Source organism: Arachis ipaensis, chromosome B07 (genome assembly GCF_000816755.2).
Source record: "Arachis ipaensis cultivar K30076 chromosome B07, Araip1.1, whole genome shotgun sequence".
In the NCBI taxonomy this organism is placed as follows: domain Eukaryota; kingdom Viridiplantae; phylum Streptophyta; class Magnoliopsida; order Fabales; family Fabaceae; genus Arachis; species Arachis ipaensis.
The window spans coordinates 113360634-113372096 of NC_029791.2; the positions used below are offsets into that span (position 1 = coordinate 113360634).

At 29.7% G+C, this 11463-nt stretch overlaps 1 protein-coding gene and 1 long non-coding RNA gene across 2 annotated transcripts; one reads left to right on the plus strand and one right to left on the minus strand.

The window, feature by feature from the left end:
- Positions 2964-5076, plus strand: LOC110264354. Its single transcript, XR_002350429.1, has 2 exons — positions 2964-3335; positions 4841-5076. It is a non-coding gene; the product is annotated as an uncharacterized LOC110264354 (long non-coding RNA).
- LOC107605888 (sugar transporter ERD6-like 7) lies at positions 3662-4362 on the minus strand. The gene is made up of 4 exons (XM_016307827.1): positions 4213-4362; positions 4034-4123; positions 3904-3963; positions 3662-3814 (listed from the first exon to the last, which is right to left on the minus strand). Exons 1-4 carry the CDS (start codon positions 4345-4347, stop codon positions 3677-3679), a joined length of 423 nt encoding a protein of 140 aa, XP_016163313.1. The 5' UTR covers positions 4348-4362; the 3' UTR covers positions 3662-3676.

Sequence of the window (11463 nt, forward strand, 5' to 3'; positions counted from 1 at the left end):
TTATGCAAAATTTCTGTTTATATAATTTATTTCTTATTATATCTAGATTAGATCTCATTAATAATTCTTCTTATAGATAAATTTTTTTTATTAATTGTATTTTAAATTTTCAATTATATGTCAGAACTAATTTTTTTTACCTAAAGTTAATGTAAAAAAAAAATATATTCACATCATGTTATCTAGACTCTAGAGTCATTATAATAAGATTTTTGGCCAATAACATATTATTAATAATCTCTTCTAAAAGTTTAAGTTGTATAAATATAATTAGATAATTTTAATAAGAATAATACTACATATTAAAATTTTTTTAATCAACTTTAATTAAGTTAGTTAATAAATAATAGTAAATAATGAATTAATAATTAATTTTGTTTTGAAACAAAATACTAATTATAAGAAGAAAACTAATCCTTTAAGGGCTTGTTTGGGTGAGCTTTTAAAAAAAGATATTTTTTTGAGTTATCTTTTTTTAAAAGGTCTTATAGAGAAGTAAAAGTAATTTTATGTTTGGATATCTCATGTAAAAAGGTCTTTTTATCTATTAATTATGTTTGGGTATAACAGTATAAATGTACTTTTTTGTTCATTTATTACATGAAAAACATCTTTTTTTTTTTAAGGAAAAAAGATCTTTTAAAAAAAGATGTAAATTACAGCTTCTCAAAAAAGATCTTTTTTTTATTTTACTAGTGCTTTTACTTTTACTACTAGAAATTTGCTAAACACGTTAAAAAATAAAAAAAGATTTTTTTCATTGAAAAAAGATCTTTTTTTAATAAAATAATGGCGCCCAAACATGCACTAAGAATCTTAATTAAAAGTCGCTATACCCGTTTGGATAGATTCATAAGTGACTTTAATTTTTTTAACTTTTAACTTATAAAAAAGTGTAGTATTAATATCTGGTACAATTTTCAAAACAAAATTGCAACTTTCTAAAAAGTTATTTTGATGCTTAAGGAGAAGTTAAAAAAATGACTTATCTCATAATAAAATTTTTTTTATCACTTTTCTCTTAAAATAAGTATTTTTAGAATTAAAAAATCAAACACAAAATAACATATTTATAAGCTACTTTTAATATAAATATTTATTATTTAAACTATTTCTTCAAAAGTAATTTAATTAAGTTGTTTACCCAAACTGAGCCAATATATTGGCTAAATAGATAAATATATAACAACCAAGGAATAATAATCATATTCGAATAAAATTAACAATTTTTTATTTAAAAAATTTAAATATATGCCTTTAAATTACGGCTTAAAATACAGTTTTTTATTTTAATTTTTTAGGATTATTTTTGTTAGGCCTATAATCTGCCCTAATATTATTATTATTGTTGTAACATTGACAATAAGGACAATGATAATAAGTTAATAACATTAATAATTATAATAAGAAGAATAATAGTAATAATAATTTTAATAATAATAATAATAGACAAAAAAAAAAAAAAAAGGTTGCAAGAAGGATATATCCAAATTTGTCCCATTTACTAAATTTTACTATTTGCAAACTGGCCCTTAAACTTTTGACTATTTTTATTTATTTCTTGGTCCATCAAGATCCAGATTATACTTTCTTCTCCTAAGAAAGCTCCTTCATCGTGTAGCATGTAAATTTATGTTTGATGCATCATCAAGCATAAGAATCTTAGTAAACATATGTGGCATTATAATGTTTAAGATAAAGTATAGTATATAGTTTGTATACCCTTTCATTATTTAGTATAGCACAGAAACAGTTTCCGGTATGTTATAAATTTAGTGTCAAATATATTGTTTTCACTTTTCACATCGTCAAAAATCGATACTTTAGATGGAATTAAAATAATAAATTAAATACGTAATATAATTTAAATCATGAAAACTAATGGAAATTTTAGAATTTATTCACTTCTACAATATTATGATACCAAAATTAGGTGAGGTTATATAATTCAACCAGAGATAAAGACTTGCATGCAACAATGTGTATTAGACCTTCATGTCAACAAACTTATATATACTAACTAGTGTATCTAGATTCTTTTGAATTTAAGTTTTTAATATTATAGATTTTTTTTATATATTTAATGCATTAGAAATATTTAAAAAATAATTTTTCATTAATTTTAATAAAATATTTTTTATGGTATTCTTAAAATATACTTTTAAAAAATATGCTGACAAAATCTTATATTACATTATAACAAAAAGTATTTTAGGAAAAAAATTAAATATCAGTCCTTTTTTATATTCTTATTATATATACCGAATAGATATGAGTAATGTTTGTCAAAAAATAGAGCATGTCCATGAAAATGCAAAATTTACATTATTGACACTAATGAAATACTAAATATTTTACTAAAATCACTACAAGAAAAAGCGTGTTTATCGACGGCAAAAATCGACGACTATTTCTGCCGTCGATAATTTTCGACGGCCTGCTGTTGATATTACTAAAAAAATAATTAAAAATAAAAATATTAAAATCGACGGCCTAGTCGTCGATATTTTTATAATGCATTAATTTATTTCCCTATTATTGTCGTAGCATAGGCGAACCAGCAGTCGAAAATAAAATCGACAAATATGACGTCTATTTTATTATTTTAAATATCGACAACTTTGCCGTCGATAAATTTGAACGGTCTAGATTACCTTCTAAAATGGGATGAATGGTCTAAATTTAATCTATATAATAGACGCCATATGTGTTGTTTTTTTTATATTAAAATCGACGAATGTGTCGTCTATTTTATTATTTTAAATATCGACAACCCTGCCGTCGATAAATTTGAACGATCTAGATTACTTTCTAAAATGGAATGAACGATCTAAATTTAATCTATATAATAGACGCTATGTGTATTGTTTTTTTTTATATTAAAATCGACGATTTTGTCGTCTATTTTATTATTTAAAATATCGACACCTTTGCCGTCGATAAATTTGAATAAAATCGACAAACAGGCCGTCGATTTTTATCACTAAAAACACATTTTCTCAACTCCTGCTTCCAAAGTTCAGAAACGCATGTCTTCCCCAAATTCAAGCTAGGTATTTTTATCACTAAAAACGCTTTCTCTTCAACACCGCCTCCGTCCGACACCACCACCGGCGACCAGCATCGCCTACCCTCTCTCTCTTCCTTCTTCTCTTTCTTCCCCATTTCTCCATTTCTTTGTTCCTTCGTGCGACACCCCTGTTCGTGGAGTCACCCTTTGTCCGCGTCTTCAAGCACCGACAAGCAACCACCAGTGGCGGCGACCTTCTGTGCCACCGCGACATCACCACCACCCCACTGCCTCTCCGTTCTTCTTCCTCCTTTCATCAATGCAGGTTCCCTTCCCCTGTTCCCTGTCTTTCTTTTCTTTATTTTCACTGCTTTTTAATTCTGTTTTTAGAAATTTTGGTTAGGCCTAGGTTTGTTAAAACTTGTGTTTCTAGACTGAAATTGTTGTTGGCTGTATCTTTCTGAAATTACTGGGTTGAATGTTGCTTAGATTAAACTGAAATTTACTGTTTTAAACTCTGCACACCACATGTTCGAAGAAATGCCTGAATGGAATTTTTGTAAGTAAGGCTTTATTATTATGATTATTATTAGGTTTATTTTTTCAATTTTATAACATTTTGATAGAGTAAAATAGTAAATAGTGAATTGTATCTAAAATACAAATTTACATTGATCCAAGAATGTACCAAAAAGTGACAATGACAAGTAAAAGAGAATGAATGTGAGTGAAACCAACCACATATGAAAAAGATCCCATTCCATATCCAGTTGCTAGCCTCCCTATGTCTAAAGGTATTGGACCCTGCATGGAAGTTAAAAAAAAATGTCAAATTAGTTGAAAAAAGTTGTGTCAGAAAAGTGTGTAAGAGTTTTGTAAGAAGAAAAAAGAACCTCAAAAAAGAAAATGACAAGCCAGCCTGCAACACAGAAGGCACTTGACACCCTCATTGCCTGAAAACATTCCACACATAAACAACTTGAACACCTTGAATGCCAAAAATCACAATCTCCCTTAGCTTACCCCTTTTCGACCAATCAAATCAGCAATCGGTCCGGCTGTTATGGCGCCAATCATGGCGCCGAAAGTCAAGATGGAGCCAAACAAAGAATACTGCAGTCATACCCAAAATTGGAGCAGAATTAGATCAAATCCATGGTTAGTTTAATTTGCTAGCACCAACAATAATCATGATGAATTACCTCTGCCAAAGATAGACCAAGATCAGTTCTAATAGCATCTTGATGAGTAGGAGAAGAATATCCAGCCTGCAATTTCAAACACTCATATCTATCAAACTCTTCAAACAATATATCATAAAGATGAATTTCCCTCATGATTCAGATAGACCATAGCTTATAATAAAAAATTAAGAAAAACGAATCTAGTATACGAATTGAAAGTGTAGGGCATGCTACCAATAATTGTCTTGATTCTTGAATATTCTGTTTTATTATTATTATTATTATCTTTTTGTTGCCACTTAAGTTTGAACTTTATGGAAATTATCGCAGCTAGCTAGTCACCACGACCCCAATCTAGTAGTGATGTTGGAAAACTTGATAAATATGAGATAAAATTTATAAAGCTGTAGAAAGAGAAATCTGAATCTAATTTAGATGAGGAAAGGGTTGTTCTACAAGAAAAGTATTTGCATATTTTTTATTCTTTATAATATATATAATGCATGATAAAAAAAATAACATTATCAATCATCCATTCTTTACTTTTTGTTGTTTGCTAAGGAAGAAGGCAAATTTTACTTCACGTGAAGAAAATGATGCATATAGAAGAGAGTACCCTTAGATCTAATAGATCTAATTTTTGTAGTGATATTCTATAGCTTTTTTTGCGTACTTGGACATTGATGGTGAAGAGGATGGCTTTGGAAATATGAAGGAAGACAAGGGTAGTTTGGGAAGTGAGCAGAAAAATATTAGATGCATCATTTGTTATTAGATTTATGGTACTCCTGTATATTATGGGAAAACAAATTCAATTAGCATGTACATTATTGAGAAGAAAAACTGCTATCATATCAAAATCTGTGTTATAAAACTTATTTAGTATAAATTTTATTTTTATATTTAAAAGTTTATTTGTCTTGTTATCTAATATTCTGTTTAAATTTTATTTTTATATTTAAAAGTTTATTTGTATTAACGGTTTACTATTTTTCAAATAGAAAAAAAAAACATATAACTATTAAAATCGACGATAAAGTTGTCGTTTTTAAAAGTTAAAATAGACACATCTAAATAATTAAATCGACGGCAAAAATGTCGATTTTATTCAAGCACATATCGACGGCCTTGTCGTCGATTTTATTAAACATATTATAGACAAAAGTGTTGTTGATTTTATTGAGTTAAATATCAACACAAAGGCTGTCGATTTTATTGAATCAATTATCGACAAAGAGGACGTCGATTTTAAATAATAATATCGACGGCAATGTTGTCGATTTTATTAAGAATGCAAAATTCTCACACCCATATTACAGACGGAACTGACGTCGATTTTATTAAATTATTATCGACGGCCATGAAAGCCGTCGATTTTATTAGCATTTTGAAAAATCGACAAGCTTTATAGCGACCAACTGCGCCGTCTATTTTGCCGTCGAATTTCAATATTATTGACGGCTAAGCCGTCGATTTGACCGTCGATTTTAACGACGTTTCTTGTAGTGAATATAATATAACAAAATTATAAATTTGGATAACCACTTTATTTTGACCAAATTTTTAATGAGATATAAAATAGTAATTAGTGATGCTACTTTATTTTAACTCAAATCTCTCCTAAAAAAATCTTAAATAGATAATCACTCTACTAAAATTAATTTTTAACATAGAAATATAAAATAATAATTTGTGATACTCCACCAAAACTAAATTCTAATATACATCCAAAATACAAAGACCAAATAGTGTAATTACTCAATCCAAAATACAAAGAGAGGATATCAAAAAATACAAATCAATATTCTCTAATCAAAAGAGTGACTAGTAACTTAGCATACAAAATAAATATGGAGACATAACACAAAAAAAATCTTATAATTTTCTCTTTAACATTTACTAACTACAATTCATAATTCCTGCACTACAATAAAGTAGTCAGATTTATCGATGAATTTATTAAAAAATACGTCCGTAACCTGTTTATCTTTGAATTTAGTGTCAGAATAAATCTAACAGTATAAATCTCGTTGGTAATTGTTTATTGATAAATTTTTTTGTTTGTCGTTAATTACTGACAGATTTAGCGATAGATATAAATATTTAATTGCGAAATTTTGGAGCTTGTTACCGTCAAATTTTTTTCTCGGCATAAATATTTAAATTTAATAATTTTTAAACTAACAAAATTCAAAATTTTACAATTTCTTATAATAATTTGTATATAATTTTTAGTTGAAAGTTTACAAACAAGTTTAAATACCAAAGTATATTATTTAAAAAAAAAGAATTCAATTAAGTAGAAAAATCATATTTAAAATACACCAATTAACTAACTAACAATTAACTAATTTATCGTCTACAACATCAACCATACATTGCCATAAATTAAGGCAATACAATAGCCAAATCAAATACTAATTCATCATAACCAATAAAAATGTCAACTATCGTTAATATTAATCATCTGAGATAATTCTAAAAGTTAAAAAATAAATAAGTTGTCTTAGTTACCCAAAATTCAATCTTAGTTCTTCAATTAAGTTTGATAGAACTTAATCTGTCAAGTTATTATTTTGTAAAAATCTTAAACAACTAAAGAGAGTCTAATTAAAAAAAAACAAAAAATAAAAAAGATAAAAGAATTACAGAGGTAATAAATTAATAATCAATAATAAACAGTAAATGTAAACCCCGGTTAAATTAGTTAATAAATTAATTTTTAATAAAGAAGAATAGAAATGCGAATATTATATCAAATTGGAATAGAGCTCATCGAAATAAGAATTTTGACACTAATTTCGAAAAAAACGGTCCAAATTGGATCGTATAGACCGAACCGGTTGAACCGAGCTCAAACTGGGCCATCGGTCCAACCGGACCAACCCATTAAAAAGAGCCACGGGCTCTTCTTTTTCTCATTTCCTCAACGAAGTAGCAAGCATTCCAGGAAGAGGGAGAAGAGAAACCCACGTTTACGGTGAATTCAATTTTCCGTAACTTCTCCATCCGAGCTCCGATCGCCGTACCGTTTGCGGCCACACGTTCACCGCGTCGAGCTCTACGTTTCTACCGGAACAATTTCATAGGTAACTCGTTTTTCTGTCTTTTCCCCCAATTTTGAAAAATTAAGTGGGGATATTGAATTTCTTTGTTCTTTTGATGTTTTAGGATCCAATTAGCTTGAGAAAAACGTTCACTCTTGCTTATGTGAAGCTTGGTAAGGTGAGGAAACCATAATTCTATTTTAATTTTATTGAATTTGAGCTTTGAGTATTAAATTGGGTATATATGTGTTATAAATGTGTATTAGGTTGTAAATAAATAATTGGAGCTCGAAATGATGAATACTGGAACTTGGAGGAAGCGGATTAGTTGAGGTTTTGAGGGCTGTGTTCTTTTAGAAAAATTGTCTTGGAATAATACTTGGGAATCGACTAAGGTATGGTTTAGGTTTCTTGCATTTAATATATAATGTTCTGTGAAAACTTAGGCTAGATGACCATAGGATAAGTTGGAATGCAGGTGTATATTTAATGTTTAGTAATGGGTTGATGAATATGCTTGGTTTGGTTTGGTGATTTGTTTGTAAGATGATATTAGTTGCTAGTTGGATCTTTGAAAGGATATGTGATTGAATTGTTGATTGTATGGCTATATTTTGGTTTGGTTGAATGATAATTGATGAAAAGATATGGAGCTTGTTGAGGATTATTGTTGGCAATTTGGATTGGTGGTAATAGGTTTGAAAATAATTGGAACGGAAATTTTGAATGAAAAAAGAGGTATTTTGTGTTAAAAGCCTAGGATTTGTGAACTATGATTCTTAGTTGAATTTGGTTGTTGGATTTGAATATTGTATGAGTATAATTGTTGATCTGAGGTAGATTTATTGTGGTGATTGTTATGATGATGAGGAAGCGTATGTTGAATTGAAAAGAATGCAGGTTTGGACCCGAAAAGGGTGGCAAAGTCCGAGTTTTAGAGGAGATGTTGCTGAAATTTTATAAAAATTAGGGATTTTGTTTAGATGATTATTTAAAAAGATTTAGATTCAAAGGTTATATGGTTTGATTTTGAGTTATTAAGAAAATGAGCATGTTTTAAGTTTGATTCAATTAGAAAAGAATGAATTATGTTTTGAATTGGAACTATTGATGGACGGAATGGGATGTGTGATAATGAAAGATAAGGATTGAATATGATTGATGTATGATGATGAATGAGATGCGATTGAGAATGATGTGGATGTTGATGAATTATAATTGAATTATTTATATGGCTTGAATAATTTAATGATCTGAGATACGAGGTTCCCTGAATTAAGTGCCGTGGCTTGCCACCAGGTGTACCAGGTTGAAAACTCGATATTCTGTTGACCCTACGACGTAAGTGTGACCGGGCACTATATAAATTCCCGGGAGTGTTACCCCCATTGAGTAATATTGATTATTTGAGATAAATCTATGCATAGACTCTTGGGGATGCACGTCGGGGGACAGTCTAAGGACAATTCAGACTTGTCGGGTTGGCTGGATAACCGACAGATGAGCCTCATCAGCCATAGGACAGGCATGCATCATCTGCATATTACTTGAATTACTTGCTTGTGCATTAGTTGGGTGTGCCTAACTATATTTTCCATGTTAAATGTGTAATTGTTACCTGCTGTATTTGTAACCTTCTTGTGCTTGCTTATATCTGTTTAACTGTCTGTGAAATACTGAAGGAAGTGGAGGTATAGAGGAACGGCAATATGGGGTTTAGATTTAAGGTTAAGTCAAGTCAAGTTTAGGTAATCTTAGAAAACCACCTTTTATGGCTTCTGTTTAATACTTTAAGCTCTATAATATGAGTGTCGGCGTTCTAGGATTTACTCTGGCATTCACATGACCTTATATATTATGTGTGTGGCACATTTACCATACTGAGAACCTCCGGTTCTCATTCCATACTATGTTGTTGTTTTTCAGATGCAGGTCGAGAGGCATCTCGTTAGGCGTCTGGACTCTTGAAGCAGAGTGGTTACAGGGTTATTTTGTTATGCTATAATGTATATATATGTACTTAGCTTTCTCTCCACATAACTTATTCTTTTTGATCCTCCTAAAGGTGTATGGAGAGGCAGTATTTTGTTTATGTACATTTGTGTTTTGGATATGTATATATATGTATATATATGTGTATATTCTCCGGCCAGTCTTGACTTTGCAGGCTGAGTCAGGAGCTCGTTATTTTGTATCTTTGACTCTCTGTTCCTGTTTTGGGTTACTTTACACTTGACAGCGGTAGCTTTCTTAGCACGCAAGTTAACTCGTTTCTCGAGCGTTGCGCTTTTATTTCGCGATTTTTATTCCCTCTATTCTTCAAGATTCCTAGCATATTATAGTACAATGTTAAGATGGAGTTTTCTTTTCTAAAAAACCTAACCTAAAAAGTACAATAATAGTAAAGGAAAACTACTAAAACTAAAGTTGAAATAAGAAACAGAATAAACTTACCAATGTGAATTGTCATCGCTAAAAATTTGCTGAGATCTAAAAAACAGAAGTAAATAATCACAAGTGAGAACCTAACGGTTTCTAATAGGATTTTGAAATCAAAGACAACTACATAACGAGACACTGGCTCTAAATATCTTAAGTCACAACTCAATCTCCAAACCTAGAAGCCAATTTAAACCATTAGCGTGACTTACCTTTTTATTAAATTTAACTTTCACTCATTGATCTAACTTTTTTCCTTTTTTTAAATTCGATTCTTTTTCTTTCTTGCCATAATCTAGATTGAAACTTAGGGGTATCACTAAGATTCAACATGTCCTCTGCCTCTGTTACCTCCCCACACTCGATAAACACAAGCAATTTAAACAATAACAAGCACAATAATTCATAAATAAGTCATGTAGAACAAGTAGCACATATTCAATCAAATAGACAATTCCAAAAAAAAATTCTAACCATAACACAGCAAATTACAAGGATAGTGCAAACTAACCATAACATAAAATTAACATTAAGGTCAAAATTTTAACAAATAATTTGCATCAAATATCAAGCAACAGTAACTAACAATACTAGTACTATCATTTGTATAAATTTTAGAATAATTATTATCTAAATACCCAATCGCTGAAATAGATAATCTTTTCAATTCAAAATCCTTTAACATTGTAAATGAATGATATCTAAATTACAAAGTAGTCGCAAAATGATAAAAATTGTGGAAGGAATAGTGAAGAATTTACTTGAATGGAGAAATGAAGCATCCAGAGGAAGAAGAACCAGAAGTAGAGATGGACCTGAATGGTGGTTCAAAAAAGGGGATTAGGACAAAAAAGAGGTTAGAGTTTTTATTAAAAAAATGAAAATAGAATAGAATAAGGAGAGGGATAAGGACAACCTATCTGAACGACAGAAGAGAGACATAGCTCTGGCGACAGAGGGGCGATAGTGGCAGCTCTTCTAACGGTGGTGGAGACAGATGGAGCGAGCAACTTCGTTTGAGGCAATGAAACATGATCCAGACAACTTGACACAAACTTTAGAGAAGATTGGGGGAGGGTGGCCAGAGGGGCTGCCAGAAGATGTTGTAGGGGAGACAGAAGAGAGAGGAGAATGGGGGAGAGAGAATGGTGTTCTCAAAAGTGAGGGAGATGACTGCACATTTTGAATTTAGATTAGGTTTATTGGAGGATAAATTCTACGGTTATCTCAACGCCAATTTTTCTTATTTTTCCTCTAATTATTACCGACGAATTTACTGTCAAAATATCAAATCCGACGATAATCTTTGTATCCTACGAATTTATTACCAAATCTGCTAGTAAATTTACCAGTAAACTTGTCGCTAATATTCGATGCTAGATCCAACAATAATCCAACAGTATTTAACATTTTTTTTGTAGCGTTAACAATATAATATTCATAAATTTAAGGTCAAATTACTTATTTATACTATTTTTAGACCCAAAAATACATCCAACCAAACAACTTGCAAATAAGTTGTCGTAAATGATCATAATATAAAAATTAGTTAACATTTTCGATTATAATATAATATGATACTTATAAACACTTGTAATTTGGTTCATGATGATTCTACTATGTTCTTCAATTTGATATTTGTGCAATTTATCCGCATTCATTTCTAACACATAGGTAGATCAAAATTGATTTTGACTTTTTTTATAATGTTAGGTTAGGTAATTAATTTTTTTCGATTAACATCAATCAATTTTTTAAAATTATTTAATTTAATTTAAAATTT

Coding starts and splice junctions, on each gene's coding strand:
- LOC107605888 (XM_016307827.1), bottom strand. CDS start 4,347: ATGAGGGAAATTCATCTTTATGATATATTGTTTGAAGAGTTTGATAGA. Junction 4,124..4,212: donor TTGGTCTATCTTTGGCAGAG/GTAATTCATCAT, acceptor GTATGACTGCAG/TATTCTTTGTTTGGCTCCAT. Junction 3,815..3,903: donor TTGTCATTTTCTTTTTTGAG/GTTCTTTTTTCT, acceptor ACTTCCATGCAG/GGTCCAATACCTTTAGACAT.